A 19,106-nucleotide genomic window follows, 5' to 3' on the forward strand; every position below is an offset into this window, starting at 1 on the left:
GGCAAACCCTGGCTGGGGCCTGGGGGTGGGGGTGGTTAAACACCCCTTCCCCCACTCCAACTTACTGCTGGCTGCAATGGTAGACTACAAACCCCAGAGGCACCTGGAAGCAGGAAGAAGTAGTGATGAGCAACCCTGCAGAGTCCTGCTGCTGTAATTCTGGACTGCAAATCCCAGAGACCTCAGGGGCAGCAGGAAGAAGTAGTGAACACAGCCACAGAACTGTGCTCTAACACCCCCCCCCCAGCTTCTGGCCTGAGCCACTGCAGGCATACGGCTGTATTTCCTGAATCAAATCTCCGATTTTCAACTTCAAATTTAGCCTCTAATGAGGCTCAATTCTGCCACTTACCCAGCCCAGCCCCTGTTCAGTTAGCCCAGTGATCTTCAACCAGGTTCCGATGGCAGCCTGTGGTGCCCTGAGATCCTTTAAAAGGTGCTGCAGGATGCCACACAATGTTAGTACTGTTAGGTGTATAAATATGATTCACAAAATAAGCCCTGAGATTTGAAATTGGAATTTAGAGTGTTAAAACAATTCTGACTTGTGGTTTTTCTGAGTTCTTTGCAACAGACGACTTGCTCTATTATTTTTCTATAGTTAAAAAAATTAATGAAAATTAAGCGCTGGCACTTTCCAATGGGTGCCTGAAGTCTGAAGAGGGGTGCTTCAACTCTAGAAAGGTTCACAACCACTGAATTAGCCACTTCCTCACACCCAAACATCTCCCAACCCCTCAAAACAGGCTAAAACTAGAAACTGCTCACATTCTGGGGACGTTCGAAACTGCAGAAGCATTACCCTTATTACTGCAGCAGAGTGAAGTTGATTGGATCATGCGTCTAAATAATACTGGCTCCATGGGAAGTCATCATAGAGAAGGAAGGCTCAGCTTATCTTCTCAACATCCTGAATATCTCATTTTTGAAAGAGGCTGGATCCAACTTAAAAGATGACCCTCTGCTTTGAAAAATTAAGAGTGCGCTGTAGCCTACACGGTGCTCCTAAGAAGAGAGAAGGCTGTGCTGCCAAAAATCTCCTCCTAAACCCCTTCCTCTGCTATGACTTCCCAAGACTATGGGCAGAGGTCATTTTGCCATTTCTTCAGTTTTAGACAAGCTCGAACTAGGCAGCACTGCACTTTGCTTGTTCCTCTTGCACAGCTTCAGGATGTCAAAAATAACCAACTAGAGAGACCTGGTTACACCTGCTTCACACAGTTCTAGGACCACACCAGAGGCACAACTTGCATTCTCACCATGATAATTCACTGCAGATAGCCAGGGCAATGCTATGCCCTCACAGCTGCAGCATATGGGAACCCCTGGTAATATGCTTCAATCCACATAGAGCTCCTCCCACACGTGTTGTTTAGAAGTAGCCATGAAATAGGTTTCACCTAACAGCTTCCTGTGTATGCATGTATGCAGTTCTGTTCACTTCAAACATAAATAAAATGCCCTACCTTCATTCCTGAGGATATACCCCATTCCCTACCCATCACGTTGTCATAAAGGGGCGCACATCATGTGGATTATATACTCCCTAATCAAAACAAAAAGGGGAAAAAAAGCAGGTATCAACTAATAAAACCAAACATTTCCCTTACAGGAAACAAAGGATAAAAACCATACTCATTCCCTTCTACTGAAACCACGTACATAAGGGTCCCTGCCCCTACCCGGGAACAGCTGAGGGTTACTGTTGCCACATCTATTCAGTGAGAAAGGGTTTTTTTTCTCACCACTTTGTTTAGTTTTCTTTCCTTTTCTCCTGATTCAAGAATAGCTCTGGCTTGTTTACTATGCTGCTTGTGTCACCCTGATTTTGTGCCCGAATGGATATATACAGACAAGAGCACAGCCCATGGAACATAGGCCAGTCAGCCACATATGTGATCCCACAGCCAACACAAAGCACAAGCTCCCATGTATAGTTATAAAAAAGGCTTTGAAAGTGGAGCTGGAAAACAAACATGAGCCTATTCAATGACAATTCACCAAAAGTCAATTTTATAAAAAGCATGATACCAATACATTCTTCTGCCTTAACTGCAAACTGGAATCTTAACCAGCCAAAGCCAATGTCTGCATTTATTTAATTAAGGTCCGAAATGCATAGATGACAGTCCTGCCCATCTGGCAAAAACTGAAAGACAAACATATCTTGGCTAATTGCATCTGGAAAGCAACCAGACAGTACCAGTAGAAAGAAGCAGTAAACCCTGTTGCCAAGAAGAGGGAAAGGTCAGGAAATGAATGTATGAAACAGTTTGCTCCCTAAAACAATGATTCTCAATCAAGGTGCTATGCACCCTGGGATGCCTTGACAGCCTTTCAGGAGTGCTGCAGGGTGTCATACAATATCAACACTGTTAGTTGTGCAAACATGAATCACAAGATCAACCCAGGGATTTTAAATAGGAATTCAGAGCATTAAAACCATTCTGACCTGTGGCAACCTTTGTGAGTTCTTCTGCAAAAGAAGACTTGCTCTATTATTTTTCTGTAGTCAAAAAGCAAGTGAAAACTAAGATCTGGCCTTTCCCTAGGGGTGCTTTGAGTCTAACAAGGGCACCCCTGAGTTTAAAAAGGTTGAGAACCACTGCCTCAAGAAATCTCCAATGAAAATACAGAAAGATGAGAAGCTATCCAAACACAATTTTTCCTGTTAGGACTTTTTAATCAGTGGATTTTCCTGCCCAGCTTTACTTTTACAATAAAACCAACTAACATTTCGCTAATCCCAGATTAATTCCGTTTAAATCTGGCAACCTTCCAGAAACAAATAAATCTCAAAGCCAAGCCTGTCATAATACAGCTCCAGCTGAACTGCCAACACATCAACAAGCTGCATGCAAACTGCAGGGATTAGGAGTTATATTTCTGGTGGATTCACAGTACAGGACCTGCCCCTCTTCAATACAAGAACTGTGAATGCTTTTTTAAATACAACTCTCAATTTGCCATGAATATGAAACAGCAATCTAAGACACATGATTTCTGCAAGAAGATTTTGCTACAAGGGGGTCTGCTTATTCCACAGATTTTTATACCATCCCTATTATTGTAGTATCTGCATGCCTTCCAATAGTGCATTAAAAATGCTGATTAACATGGTGTATTAAAAAAGGCAAATCTGACACCTACTGCATTTTCTGTGCAGAACTCCTGAGCTTGTTCATCCTCTGCCAAAGACAATCTGAAGTTTGTGAAAGAAGAGAAAATACTATACAAGCAATTTCCAACATTTATCCACCATGGGAAAATAAAATGATACAGACTGACCTCTCTGGCTCAACACATCTGCAACTATGGGATACTGGACTTGCCTCCAAAATGAAATATTCTATGTACCAGAAGTAAAAAGCATCTCATCAGAAGCCAGCCACACAACAGCAACATTTTTGTCTTAATATGTTCAGTACAAGGCCCAGTCAGTATTTTCCATCTGAACCCCTCCTCAACTCATACAGCCCTTGTAAACCCAACCCAAGCCATATCTCCTCCTAAGAATCTAACCCTCCTTTTTTCTGGAGACCAAGTCATCACTGCTCTCACCTTCACATGCTGACCACTAGCAAATCCTCTCAGCCTCACTGTAGAATGACTAGCAGAGCATAAGCAGAACCACATATCTGGAATCACACTCTCCAAGGGATATGAAATTTACTGTTGCCTTCTTACCCATCCGCCTTGTTGGATTACATGGTCTGCAGAATAATCTTCTAGATATGTCACTCCAAAGTGCACAAGTGTGCTGAGCGGCTCCTGGCCCCGTTTTGTCAACTCCATCAGGAACTGCTGCAGCAGAACCAGAGGCACCAAGACCTTCAAAAGACAACGATTGAAAATGATAACATTTCCTAGATTGGATGTTACTGCAGATGAGAAGAGAATGTTCATACAGGTTACAAATTAATGGCCTAAGTCTTCAGGTGTCTCAGTTACAAAATCCTCTTCTATGCCCATTTCAGTATGTTCATAACTACCCCAAAAAAAATCCTCCTTTTGTCTTTCAATTGCATGCTTGTTATTGCTTCAAAAGTGAATTACTTTGAGAAGCTTGAGGGAAAGTGAGTTAAATAAGGTATTAAGTGATATACATAGAGACATTTCATGCTGTAAATGCCCTACACTGCCTTTGGTTAAGGAAAACAGCTGAACTCTTAAACTTGGACTTTATTCTCATACAGCATGCAAGTTTCTCTCAGTGCCAAGGCTGCAAGCAGGACTTGGCCAACTTTGGAAAAAATGGTCTGAATTAGAGCCATTAACTTTTGAAAAAGCTCTTGGAGCAGATACGAGAAAAAATATTAATGCTTTAAAGAACCCAGTAAATGCACTGCACATCTATTCTCCGTAAGGACCAACCAATCCCCTATGGGCAGAAAGGGTCACTGGAGTGCTTCGTGAAAAAGCTATAGTCCAGGCTGAGAATGTTGCTTAGAATGAATCATAAATGCCTTGCTAGTCTCCCTCGTAGTAGGCTGTTTTGCAGCTTCTTCCCATTGCTGGTCCCAGGCATAAGTAGAGGATGCAACATAGGGGAAAAACACGCAGGAAAGAAGTAGAAAAATTGCAGAGACTGGTGTAGGCCATGGAGTGGATACAGACACAGATGAACCCTTGTGAAAATGTACATGGAGAGCATAAAGATGTCAGCCCACTAGTGAGAGGGATAGCATGTTTTGGATCATGAAGAGCTGAAAAATGGAGGACAAAAGAGGTCTTGTCCACAACACAACAGTGTATATTGTTATAGTCTGGATAACTAATTACATAATTGTGATGACACTGTTACTTTAAAACTGCATTTTCACATATTTCCTGTCATCTTAGACTAAAATTTCTCATACATTATTCCTAGTCAGAGGGAGAGGGACAGAGCATACATGGGAAGCAATTAGCATGAAATAAGTGGTCAAGGCTTTATTTTCTACAGATGCTGTGGGTACACCAGACAACTCAAACAGTTTACATTTTTAAACCTCCAACAGGACATACATATAGCTCTTGGTAAGAAATGTGTGTTTTAAGCTGGAGGCATAAGAGACTAGTAAGGAAATTAAGCTAGTATTTTGTACTACAATGTCTTTCTTCCCTTGCCAATTTAAACATTTGATCTTTCAGATGCTCCCTAAACCTCAGTCAGGCCCTGCAGTACTGAGGAACAAAGGAACAAATAAAAATACTGATCTCCAGCTCAATGTAGGACCTGATTTTTTTTCCCAATGGAGTCACTGACTTCACGAACAAGAACAGCCTGACTAGCGGTAGCATAAGGCTGTCCAACAGATTAAAAACACAACATCTTTATCCTCGTTATCCAGAGAGTTACTGTTTTATTATGTGCAAAAGATGCATAAACACATAAGTGGAACTTGAAATTTTAATTACGCAAACATAAAACTTTAAGCTGCAAAACCCCATAAATAATCACAATTATTTTCTCTGTTGTATAGACACATTAAAAGGACCCTTCTTCACAAAACCATGCAAGTATATCTTAAGAAATAATGCTACAGGGTATCTACAATTTGATTCACAGAGAACAATATCTAGTTAAGTACAGCACGCCAAAAAATGAAGACGGGTGGGAAAATTTAATGGAAAGGGCTGAACAAAAATGTTTTTATTCCAGAAAATTGTCACCCAAATTTTCCAACTAGCTAGAACAATGAGGCAAAATATACTCTTGGTTACACTACTGGAATCTCACTAAATTCAGCAAGGTTGTGCCAGCATAACCAAAAAAGAAAAGTTAATTCAAACAATACTCATGGCTCATTCCAAACCACATAGGAAAAAACTAAAGCAACTCTGAATTTGTGTAAAGCACACACAGAGTATTCATACCACATATAACCTTTAGCTGTCATCTTTATACTTCTGTTGTCCTACCTCTGGCTTCTTTAGGTGCTAAAGTAATTTTTTTAACAGAAAAAACTTAAGACACCTATGACCTATCACAGCTGCCTAAGGGGTTAAAAAGGGTATTTGTCAATTGTCTGGTTGGATATAGGAACCCAAACCCTTTCTTGGACCTAGCTCTTTGTGACCGAAGGCTTTCATTTAGATTCCAGTCACTAGCCAATAAATGGATTCATCAATCCAAATAGGCCAAGACATACTGGAAATAGTCCAGTGTGTTTTACTGAAAATAGCCATTATATTTTGTACTGGTTTCCTTTCTCCCATTTGTGCATATTCAGCAATTCTGTGAAAATCTGTACTCTTTAAACCTGGCACACGTTTCCAGTTCTAAACTAGACTGCTCATACTTGCACCTTGATCAAATCAATCTGATCGCTGTATATTCAACACAACAGGAAAAATCCTGCCCTCTCTCACAGTGTGACAGCTTGCAGTAAACATGCAATAAAACTGCTTTGAATCTCCAGTGCGTGACCTGGACTCTGGACCCATCAGGGGTTCAATGCAGCTCTTCATGTAAATTAGCCATATCCCACTTGAGATAGCCTGAAACAGCTCAAACTCCAAAGAACAGAGCAGTACAGAAATATCCCTACTTGCACCTTGGCCAGGAGCTGAAAGAAACACAAGCTAGGCCTAAAGGAACTCTCCCAGAGTCAGCTGCAGTGCAGGCCTTTCTGGATGCCAGACTAACACATCAGTTCCAGGACAGAAACCAGAAACATACCCCAGTTTTGAAAAATGTGAATAAACCAACAGTTTATATCAGGATCAGGGAATCAAAGCTCCTGCTGACATTCCTAGCTTTGTCACAAAGTTGCTGATTTGAAGTGTCTCAATTTTTATGCTAGATTCCCCCCTCTGGAAAAAAAGATGCACTACTTACTTTATGGGGACACTATAAAGTGTTTTAGGGTCAAAGGCATTCAAAAGATGGAGAGGAAAAATCAATATTTGAGCTATTTCTGACAGGTAATATGTATCAAATAAAGTCTTCTGCCACCAGCTTCTGCCTCGCATCAGTACAGTGTTGTTGCAAGGGATCATACCACTTTTCATCTAGCTGCAGAAGGCTCAGACACACTATTTTGATTTTAAAGTTTTATTTCTCTGTACTACTTCACAGGCTATCCATGGAAAGAAAAGCCTTTTGCTATGCAAACTGTCAGATCCTAAGTTGAGCACATAGGGGCAGCTTGCTTTTATCTTCTCTTAAAAAAACAACCAAACACTTTGTCCTTCCAACTCCAGATACTCTATTTCTTTTAATCCAAATTAATCATAAAAATCATATCAAGAGAGGAACCCAGGATTAAGCAGGTAGGAAAGAAAATTCATGGGTACAACACTTTATTAGCAGTTCCCTGCTGCACCTCCTGTATATATCTGGTTTTCTAATATTCCATGTAATTCTCTGGAACAGAAACCTCCCAGTAGCATGTAGGAGAAAGTGCATTTTTTGTTTGCAGGGTAGTCAAGTTAGGAGCTGCCATTTACTTAATTTACATAGTACTACTTGGTATTTTACCTAAAATGTTTTCCCTGCCATTCTCAAGCAAACTTGCAAAAGCAAACTTGACAGGACATTTAAGTAAAATTTAAGACCTAACATTACTTCACTTACAGGAGTATGAGAAAATAATCTGTTTAGAAAAAAATTATAGATGGCTCTCTTCTCTCAGCTTATTCAGTATATTTTCCATGGAAATGGCATCCATCACCCACTTAAAAAAATATATCTGTTCCTACTGCTGACTTTACTTTTATACGGCTGTCATTGCAGCAACAATTTCAGTTGGGAAAGTGAACATCTGGACCAGATAAAGGGATGCTGTTACCATTTCAATTCAAAGTATTCCTGATAATAAAAATATAAGACAGAGGAAAACTGTCAAAGCAGAAGAATTATGTCCAAGGGGAAGGCTTTTCAAAGACCCCTTTCCATGTTGGCAACTCGCCAGGGTCTCTTCACCTACAATAGGCTCTATCCTAATACTGCACATGGCAAATGACAGAAGTATTCTTATCAGCCCAGTCCCATACTTGGCTGCAGTATACCTAATAATTAGGCCCAACAAGACTCCTCAGTTTAAAACTGCACGCTTCTTAAAATTATTTTTGTAGTAGCCTTGTTTCTCTCACAAGTCAACTAAGGAAGGCTGAGGCTGCAGCAAAAGGCATCTCTGGTGTTCAACTATCCTGTTTTTTTTGTTACAAAAATGCTCCTCTGATAGGGAAGTGGAATTTAAAAGGAAATGAAATTAATACAGTTGTATTCCATTTATTTAAATAAGTATTATTAAAGGAACTGCTAGACATTCCTGGAGGATAAAGATGGTGCACAGGCATATTTTGTATTTATTCTACACAATGTTGGTTCTTGCTTGCTGAAATATTACCACAGGGTTTAAAAGTCTTGCACTGAAACAAATCAGACATTTCTGGGAAGCCAACACCAGCAGGCACCATGTAATGTTTAGCTGAACGTCCTTAAAATATAGACATCAAAAGCATCTTCTGGTTAGGATTCTCAGTTGAAGCTGTACTAGGACTGGGATCTCTTAGACTGGAAGGAGCTACACAGGCTGAAAGGGCTGAATAACATGACCTAAAGGTAGAAAATGTTTCCTAGGGTCTATGGCTGGAAGTCTCAATTCTAGAAATTTATAGCTGAAGACTACCCATGTTTTAAGTAGTGGTGAGGAGAACTCTACTAAAGAAAGTAAAATATTCACACAATTAATGAATCAGGTTTAGTTTTTGGTTTGGTTTTTTTTTAAATAAATTTAGTTAATTGTTAAAGTACTTCTTGGTAATTACTTCAGAAAGCCTGGTTCACTCTTTTCTACTGCTATGACTAAATATTTTTTAATTAAACTTGTAAATAAATTCTTTGTTCTCTCCTTTCCTGGAGGGAGCTGTCTAGGAAAGCAGAGAACATAAATCTAGATTTATAATCCCCAAAACAGTCTACCTAGAGGCCTTTTTATTGAATCCCCTTTAATACCCTCTCTCTGAAAGTGTTACACAAAGGTAAAAAAGGACTGGTTTAATGATTCCCACTCTGGCAGCCAGTCCCGAGGATGCACAGACTGTTGGGGCATCTTTGATGTAATAATTCTACTTTACATTAAACCATGGTGATATAATCCAACCTCTCTGTCCCTATTGGTTAATACTTTGAAATGCTGTACATGCTTAGAAGTACTGTATTTTAAACAATATGCCTAGTGTTAGACATAAGATTTCCTGTTGAACAGTTAGTTAGCTGTTGGCTAAGAGAAATTTCCATCTAAAACAATAGGATCTACTACAAATTTAAAACACTAAAGATCCTACATTTGAGACAGTTATATTTTGTGAACTTTGGGATTACACCACTCATTCTTGTTTCTTAGTTCACATGTATAGAAGAAAGCAAGGGACAGATTATTAAAATTAAGAAAAAGATGGTTGTTATTGACAATACCCTATTTCTGGTTAAGAGACTCATGCAACTCCACAAGATAAAACACTAAAAAGACAGGGAATATATGGCAAGATGACTTAGAGCAGGCAACCTTTAACATTTTTAAGTTTTTAGAAAAATCTATGGTCTTTTCAGATGAAAATGAGATCTCCAGTAGAAAATAATGCCCTAAGTACAAACATTATAGTGAAAGAATTAATTTTTCTACATCTGAGAGTCATCAGTTTTCAACATAAAATCTCAGGTACCATAAAAGCTCAAAATGTAGGTGTCTTTGAGTACAGAAGTACCAAACAGTTCATTAAGACTTTTTTTTTTTTAAACAGTGTTATTTATACCAGCTAATGGAAAACTGTATTGAAAGTATAATATTATTGTTCAGATTTTAAATGGCAGAAGTTAGGAATTCAGAACAGAAATGTCTGGGAATTTTAATTCTAGCTTCCTGGTCTTTGTATTTTAATAATCCCATAAAATCTCAGATTACGCAAGGTCAAGCAAAAAAATTAAAACCTTCCAAAATGTCTCAATGTCACCATCATTTAATACAGTAGAAAGTGGTTTTGATGGTCCAATAGGCAGTGCATTTTTTCTGGGTAAATGCTGAATCAATGCTCTAGCCAATACTATGTTGGAAGAATGCTAGTAATGGAGATGTTCTTTTTCAGCAACAGAAAAGAGGAGGCAGGGAAAGAGACAGGTGACAGGGGCAAGCTGCCTTCCCCTCACTCCTCCTCACACTGCCTATCCTCTTACTGCCTCCCCCACCACCTGCCCCCTACCACTGTTTTCTCCACTGCAGTCGTGATGGGGATAAATTTAAGATGATCCTCCAATAATTAGGTTCTATCTGTAGAAAAAGATTGGAAAATTTATAAATTTTCCATGGACAGAATCTAAATATGGGAGGGTCATCTTCAATTCAAGTAAATATAGTACTTAGACAATATTGTGGTATAAAGTAGTAAATTTAACAAATAACAGATTAAATAAAGTCTAACAAAAACTTTAAAAATTATACAACATCTAAAACCCTACCATTTCAAAGGGCAAGTTATCAGACAAAAGTTTCCAAGTGTATTTTGTTTAGTCCTGGCCCCATTTTACTCCTAAATATCTGAAGTCCACAATTTTTGCTTACTCTACAATGGGACTATTGTAGAGAAAGGCCTCCCAGTTGGCTTCAAATTGTTAAGAACTTAAAGTCAAGACAATGTGATTGGTACCTTGCTCCATCCACTGGCGTGAGCAGCTACCTCCTGTGTACGTTCTCGGTATTCCTGGTAAGTCACTGGCCTATAAAAATTAAAACAACACTAAAAGTTATACAGAGAAAAATAGGAGGAAAAAAAATAAAAACCTACAAGAGTTCTTATTCCCAGGTGCCTAAGTGGTCACATACTCGCTGCAAGCATAAACTATTATATGAGCTAAGACAATTTCAAGGCCTATCGAATCTCACGCTTGACAGTATAAACCACGATCACCAGATGGGGTCAAGAAGACATTCCACTAAGTCAATAGCATCATATCATTCACTCAGTTAGATGAGCCACAGGGCTTTTAACTAAATGAAGAACCCAATGTAGATTACCATCTGAAATAGGGCACTAAATTACTAGACCCTCTCACCTGCTATAAAAATTCCCATTCTCCTTTTTATCACATCTTTAGGAGGGAATTCCTCATTCTAAAGGTTATGAAGCTCTAAAAGGAAATCTTAATAAAATCTGCTGCACCTTGAGGTTTAACCAGACAGACTTGCAAGTAAAAGATTACCTATAAGCACTGATTATTTGAAAAATGTTAATGTTGCATTAGGGTTAAAGCATTAGTTGTGGGAAATGAAGTACTTTTGATTACACAATCAACCTTTTGCATATAAAGATAAATGCCCTAGGACCTTTTGTTTTAGAATTGCTAAATCCTTCTCTTTCTAAATACTGGGATGAGGATGATGTACTCATTTTAGGATGGGAAAAAGGATTATTTTTTTTGTTTGGGAAGAGGTTACAAAAGCATAACTTCTGCCAAAGTGACACTACCTACCACAACTCTTTCAGGGAACACAGGAGCATTCCCATCTCTCTCTAAAGCCAGTGGACACCCTAACAAATTTTCCTCATGTGAAATTCTTCCTTGTTGTGACTGGAGGAAACTTTGTTTGACATACAGGTAAAACCAATGAAGCACTGACCAGCATGCTTCAGGGAAACTGCTCCCACAGCAATACCAGGGTCAAGTTAAAGGCCAGGATCTAGTTTAAGCAGAGAAAAAGATTCTGGCCATGGGTAGCAGAAACAGGAACCTCTTGTTTACATCCAGCTGGTAGTACTGTATGATCTAATGATATATTATGCTTATATATGTGGTAAGAAAAGATGTTTTACCTTTTCATTTGATTTCATTTACAAAATAGCATCTCATATTACCCAATGAAATATGATCATGTAACTAAAACCATTATTGTAGTGAGCACAAGTAAAAGACCAGAGTTAAGGCTCATAGTGGGACTGAGAGCATGACTTGCTATTTTAAATACAATGCCTTAACTTTTTTGGCTCCTTTTTAAGCTCGTTTAAATGAATTAGTAGGTTAGGAAGAGTATTATCAACTTCAGAAAGATAATTATTAGGAGATTATGTGCCAGACTGGAGCTGCTGTTTAGAGAGGCCTGTATGTGGTGTACCTTTTCCTACCCATTCCAAACTTGCTTAAGTTGAAAAGGAATTCAAACATATTCTGTGGCCATATGACTGCAGGCTATAGAAGTTCTGATTTTATCCAACTTTAATATGTGGACAAAATAACAGTGGTAGGGATCAAACCAGTCTTCCCCCAATACACTGTACAACACTGTTACTAGGCATTTGAGAAAAGTGACTACAAGTAACTGAATTTACTGGGTAATATACTATATCAAAATAATCTTTGCCATCAGAAAAAACAAGCTCCCCCAGAATATCAGGTGTTCTTATTTGATCATCCATCCACATGCTAACTCAGTCAATACCTGCTTAATTTAGAAAGTTCTCAGACAAAGATAAATCTCTCAAATCCGATAGCTATCCACTGAAAGGCCTCTTCAACTGCCATGCACACATCCCATACGCTGTGGCCCCATAGGATGTACTTATAAACTTACAATACTGTTAGTGGAGTTTAGTACATTAGCTCTGGAAAAAGTGACAAGTTCTAAGTTTCTTCCCTAGAAACAAATAGGTTTAAATCATTGCAGGAAGGGGCTGTTGAGCTTAGTATCTTAACTGAAATGTCCAAACCATTTGGAAGATACTCTGCAAATTTGTAATGCAGCATGTAATGACTTATTAGCACTGTAAAACTGAATGGAATCACTTGTGGGTAAAAGTTTCTCTAGATTCCCACAGATGTAGATAATCACTTACTTGCATGTCTTTCTAGGATATAGAAGACAAATTAACAACTCATGCCTAGATCTTCATAGCTCATTCTTTTTAAGATTTGTGTGTTTTGTTTTACTTCAAGGGTGGGCAAATATGGCCTGCAGGCCAGATCTGGTCTGCCAAGGGATTTTATCCGGCCCATGGCAGGTCCCTCAGCCCCTCCTGGCACAGGCAACTTGGGGGGGGTGGGGGGGGGCGTGCCCCCCCTGAGATTAGCCAACAACTCAGCACCGGGAAGTTTTTGCCGCATGGGCCAGGGGGGCATGTGGGGGGTGGGGGGGCACTAAGCTGCAGCACACAAGTATAGGAGTGGATATGAGGCTTTTAGCCTGTCCCTGGGCCCACCCACAAATTGTGTCCCCCTCCAGACTCAGGAGACACCAGTCACCCCTGCCTCCTAGCCCAGGCATGGGGGGGCAGCTTGGGCCGTTGCATGCGTGGCTGGTCCCACCATGCCTGAGCACACAGTGGGGCTGGGGTGGCATGGCAACTGGACTCAGATTGCAGGCAGCCCCAGGGGTGGTAGCTCCTTCTGTCTTCTGCTGCCAATGTCTCCGCTGACACCAGACCCAGCCCTGCTGCCTGGGTACCCCAGCCTGTCCACCCTGCACCCACCACCGGGGATGACGGATGGAGCAGGCGAGCAGGTGGGATCTCCATGGAGACTAGCCTGGGACCCACCATGGGCAGGGTGTGCCTGGCTGGACAGATGGGATGGGATGGGGCCATGGGTGGGCAGGTAGTGGGCCACAAGTGGGCAGGGAGCTACATCTGGGAGCAACAGCAGGGAATGGGCCACGGGTGGACAGGGAGCAACATCTGGGAGCGGGACAGGCAGGGAGTGGATCACAGCTCTGCCCCAGGCCGGAAGGGTGCTGACCCAGCCAGCAACAGCTTGTCAAAACTCCCTAAGTGGTCCTCCAGCCCAAATAACTGCCCACCTCTGTGTTACTTCAACAACAAGCAGTTTAAAATGTGTCAAAAGGAACTACCTCCTACACAACTACAAACCTTTATCTTCCTTTTTTTTTTAAAAATGCATGCTCCCAGAGCACACTTATCCCTAAAAAAATATTTCTGAAACTACTCTCTTTCATTCTTGGATAAGAATTTGACCAGCCTTCCCAAGAAAGGTGTAAGGCATTGTTATCACTAAGTAAGAGCATAAGATAATTAAGATCAAAGGGTAACTTTTTAAATAGTTAAAATAAGCATGTCAAAATAAAGCTTAAAATGAAAGCATCTCTTAACAGTCAACTAAAAGTCAACTGCTGTGCTATAATCTAATAATTCTCTAGGTACACCAAAGTAAACTTTCAGGGAATCAGAGGGTAAAAGCCAATCATCTTACAAAAAGAAAATGATTCCCTGGCAAAATGTTTCATTACCTCTTATCAAGAAGAAAGGGAAATCAAAAGCAAGGAAAAACAAACAAACAAACAAACCTCCCTGTCTCTAAGGGCATCCTATGAAAAATACATTTCACTGTGTATTTCTAAAGGAGCATGTAGATGGGTCAACAGGTTTTGACAATTTGTAAACACCTGCAACAAAGACTACTTTGTGCCAAGCATACAGCACAACCTGTCTGAACAGATGCTTTTACTAGACAAATGAAAGATCCACAAGACTTCAGTATGTGCGCACATTTACCTTTGGGTGTTGGCTGCAGCCAAGGTGGGGGATTTTGACTAGGGTGTGCCAATGCTTCTGCTGGGATTTAAATCAGGAAGTTCCTGGTCAGGAGGTCTTTTCCAGGATTAGACCTACTGCCATATTTGGGATCATGAAGGTATTTAATCCCATGGTCAAACTGGTATAGACCGTGCAGGTTTTTGCCTTCCTGTGTAGCAGGGGATGTGGCCTTCTTCCTAGGATCTCTTGAGCATAAATTAACAATCTTTCACAGAGGACGGATGTTGGCTGCCGCGGTCCACCTCCTTTACCTACGTCAAATTAGGTTATGTCATGTTTTTGTTGATGGTAGTTTTAATAATGTGTTAGATTATGGATTTGTACAGGCTGGTTTGGATAGGGATTATCCTGCCTCAGGCAGAGGATTGAACTAGATGACCTCTAGAGGTCCCTTCCAACCCTACTTGTCTATGATTCTCTGATAGAGGTAATCCAAGTCACTGTTAACCTGTGGAAAGGTTATAAGTAGAGTTCTCAATTTCTTCTTGATGCATGGTGCTAAAGTGGAACCAACCAAGTAGCCAGTATTCATTATTCTTGCTCAAAAGAAGATAATGAGAGAAAGAAATTATAATTATCTGCCTAACCTAGCGTGGCAGCCTAAAGGTAGCTCTATGTACCATCATGCACAAGGCAGAATTTCATTTCTATGAGCAATGCAAACTGAACATAAGAGCAGATATTGCAATTACAAGCTTCAGAGGGGAAACTTGGATGGATGACTATATACTTATATTGGATAGACCAAGGAACGAATAGATTCAGACACCGTTTTCATGCCCAAGAAAATGCAACTCCCACTCTTCCTCCACTGACATCAATTTCATGTTTAAAACAACTGTGCCACTTGGTTCACTGCAAAACACTGCTCAAGGAACTACTTATATATTTCATTACCTCACCAAAGCTGGAAGTTACTTGCTTTATTAAGGCACAGATATGCCCTCTAGTGTCTGTGAGAACTAAAGTTTAAGCTATACAATTGAACTATAGGATTTCAATATCAAGGTGTTTGAACTCTGCAGGAACAGGAATAGGAGAAGAGATCTGGGTAGAGTACCACTAAAACTTGGTTTCCTGTCAGAGACATGAGGCTATCAATCCACAAGTTAGACACACAAGTCAGGCACAGCCAAGCTAATTTTTCTACAGTTGTCTTCACAGTTGTATTTTATATACAGCCTTGACAACTGGCTGCTTCTACTCATGCTTTCTATCGACAAATTCTGGACTTCAAATGCAATATTATTTAGGCAGAAAAAAATTATCTGAGTCACTTGAAACCCAGACTGATAATTCATACTGGAAAAATGACAGTCCCAGTAACTCTACAATGCCTATCAACCACTTTAATCAAGACAAGCATGCCAAGGATTTAGTCCAATAGACAAGGGCCAACATAGCATGGTAGAAGCATACTGCTACGCTACTGTGCAATAGTAATGAGCTACTGTACAATCAGCATCACCTAAAAGGCATTTGGCAACACTACTACTCAGTAACTCTGGCTACTGTGCAGTCATTTAGTACTTGTTTCTACAAGTGGTATGAACTTGTACTTGTTTATACAAGTGCTGAATGCCTGCACAGTCAGCATCTCGCGTAGACACGGCCAATCATCACTACAATGAAAGGCCACAGTCCTTGCCACTACAGGTAGCACAGGTGCCCACATTCACTTGAAAAGACATGGTGAATCAGCATGTAATCAACTGTTTTCCTGTCTCATGCCAGCTCCTTGAGAACCCACCCCCCACTAAGTATACATATTTTTTTAAGAAAAAGAAACTGACTTACATTTAAGCACGTTTCTGTGCTACCTGAACGTAACTTCTCTATTATTTCCTACTTGTCCCTCATTTTAAAGGCCAGGAGTGTGACAGGCTGAGAGGTAGGTTCCCACTATGAAAATGTGGAAGTAATTCCATTGGCAGATGTGCAACCCAAGACAAGTTTAGCAACATCTGGGGTACCTAAAATACAGAGATATCAACAACATTAGCCCCTTAGTACTATAATACCACATCCAGAGCCCTAACATTGCTTTCAACTGTAGGGTGGGGAAAACGAATCTGGCTATACTCCAGCATCCAGCAAATCTGTGATTTGCTGGTGACTGTCAGCTACCAGTATAACCTGCAGTTTCAGGCATGTCAACTCAATCATGTAGGCTCAGTGCTCATAAGTTAAAAGGTTAATAGTCTGAAAAATACTCCCCAACGTAATATTAAATACAGCAAAGTGGTATTCTTATAAAGAGGACAAGTAAAGGAAGATCAGAAGAGAAATAAATACCAGAAGGCAGTTCAGTCAAATTGTTGGCATTCTAGCGACAGACAGCATTTAAAGAGGGTGTGCCTTCCATCTGAGGAAACAGATGGTAACTTACTTGCTGAGCAGACTCTGCAGTGCTTTGTGTAGAGGTTCCTTCAATTCCTGGGACACTTTCTCTCCAAGATGAGCCAGACAATCCTCAATTGAGCTCTCTGGATTGGCAGGACTGAATACAGGGGAAGTGTGGCAGTCAAACCCTGTGCTGGAGAAGGCTAAGGACAAAAGTAAAATAAAAAATTCTGAGGCTAACTTTATTTAGATTTAACCCACTAGTTACATGAAGTTTACTTTAGGCAGTGAGATGCCACTTCAGGGGAGGAGCGAGCTTGTATACCATTTTCAGGAAGACGCAATGGAGCCAAATTCAGCCATAGAAGTCTGAGTTATATCTCCATTCTAATGTCTTTCTTAACAGGAAGATCCACAACATGCGAGTGAAAGTCAACTGCATATATTTTTGGCATATACAATTTCAATTCTGTGGCAGACAGTAAAATAAAAAATAACATAATTCACATAGTGTGCGATCTGGCCATACATGGACAGATCTGCAGCAGTACCAAAAACCAACTGTTAAAATAATTGTTTTATAGGTCTTTTTCATCTCCTAATTTTATTGAATCATCTAGTCATTCCTGCCGGTGAAGCACTCTGAGCCATCCCTGCCGGTGAAGCACTCTGTCCTCATAATACACTGCATAGTGATTAGAATTTTATTAAAATAATCAATGATGATCAGAAAACAGTGTATAGACTAAGAAACTACACGATCCCTGCTGAGATTAGATTTTTGGTGGTACATACTGATTTAGCCAGAAGCAAACCTGGTCCTTCATGCACAAACTGGACAAATGAAGGTTACACAAAACTTAGCTATTCTCCTTGATGCATTTTAAATTGTAACATTGTAATTTTTTCTGCTTAACTTCCTGATAATGAAAAGGAAAATAATAATTCCTACTGACTTCACGGGGTGTTTCCAGTTACATAATTAAAAACATGCATGTTTACAAATTCAGCCTTAAAGGCCAACCACCAATAAGATGATGAGTTAAGGGTGCACCTGAGGAGAGGCAAAACCACTGCTCTGCTCTGAATCCTTCATAGTTGCTGAGAGATGATTTAGCTCCCATGATAAATCAGAGCAGCTGAAATGCAGATTTAACTGACAAGAACTCATAATAGCCTACTAGTGACTGCCACACCAGCTTGAGTTGCTGACACACAGTGAACACTGTGCCATACCTTAAACAGTTCCAAATGGTAAAGTGTGGTTATTTGGCTTAATTTGCCCATGTATAACTATTATTATTTACTTTTTAATAATTCAAAAAGATGAAAGAAAGCTACGCGTCCTTGCAAGCCGATGTCGGCGACCAGGGTGGACAACTGGAGACCCTCTGGGTTAAAATCCATGGGGAACACGGTACGGGGGACACAACAGTGGGAATCTACTACAGACCTCCCACCCAAAGTCAAGAGCTTGACCAGGAATTCGCCTGGGAACTGGCTGAGGCCGCATGCTCCAGGGCCATGGTTGTCATGGGTGACTTCAACTACCCAGACATTTTGTGGGAGGATCACTCAGCAAAATCCGAGTGGTCGCAAAGCTTCCTATTGTGCATGGATGACTTCTACCTGACTCAAGAAGTTTAAGGGCCAACGAGAGGTAAAGCGCTGCTCGACCTGGTACTGGCTACTGGGGATGACCTAATCCACGACCTAGTGATTGATGGTCGCTGTCACCCAGTTTCCCATGAGCTGATCACCTTCACCTCCGCCATAAAGCTGGCAAGTCAGTCAGCCACACTGAAGTCCTTGACTTCAGGAAAGCCAACTTTGACAAGCTCAGGAGGTTTGTCAGTGAGGCCCTAAGGGACCACAACCCCACGGGGAGGGGAGTCTAGGAAAAGTGGTTGCTCCTAAAGGAAGAGATCCTCAATGCACAAGCTAATTCTATTCCATCTCAGAGGAAAGGCAGCAAGAGGGCACAGCAGCCTCTCTGGCTCTCCAGAAATCTAGCAGACCTCCTAAGGCTAAAAAGAAAGGCCTAGAAAGGATGGAGGATGGGATTCACCTCCAAGGAGGAATATTCTGCACTGGTCCGGTCCTGCAGGGAGCAAATCAGGAAAGCCAAGGCTGCAACTGAACTCCAACTAGCTTTGAGCATCAAGGACAATAAAAAAGTCCTTTTTCAGATATGTGGGGAGCCGGAGGAAAAGCAAGGAAAACATTGGACCCCTGCT

General features: G+C 40.6%; 1 protein-coding gene across 4 annotated transcripts in view; it reads right to left on the reverse strand.

The window, feature by feature from the left end:
• BCL2L13 (BCL2 like 13) overlaps nucleotides 1-19,106 on the reverse strand; it is an 87,371-nt gene that overhangs the window by 25,780 nt on the left and 42,485 nt on the right. The window contains exons 4-7 of one of the 4 annotated variants that reach the window (XM_025198798.1): nucleotides 16,916-17,072; nucleotides 10,633-10,702; nucleotides 3,688-3,831; nucleotides 1,467-1,546 (exon numbers count right to left, since the gene is read on the reverse strand). In XM_025198798.1, the coding sequence (XP_025054583.1) occupies nucleotides 1,502-1,546; nucleotides 3,688-3,831; nucleotides 10,633-10,702; nucleotides 16,916-17,072 (416 nt within the window). In that variant the 3' untranslated portion in view covers nucleotides 1,467-1,501. Of the gene's footprint in view, nucleotides 1-1,466; nucleotides 1,547-3,150; nucleotides 3,203-3,687; nucleotides 3,832-10,632; nucleotides 10,703-16,915; nucleotides 17,073-19,106 lie in introns of all 4 variants that reach the window. The other 3 variants (XM_025198799.1, XM_025198794.1, XM_025198795.1) reach the window with 3 other exon arrangements.

This window comes from Alligator sinensis, unplaced genomic scaffold (assembly GCF_000455745.1).
Source record: "Alligator sinensis unplaced genomic scaffold, ASM45574v1 scaffold87_1, whole genome shotgun sequence".
Lineage (NCBI taxonomy): Eukaryota > Metazoa > Chordata > Crocodylia > Alligatoridae > Alligator > Alligator sinensis.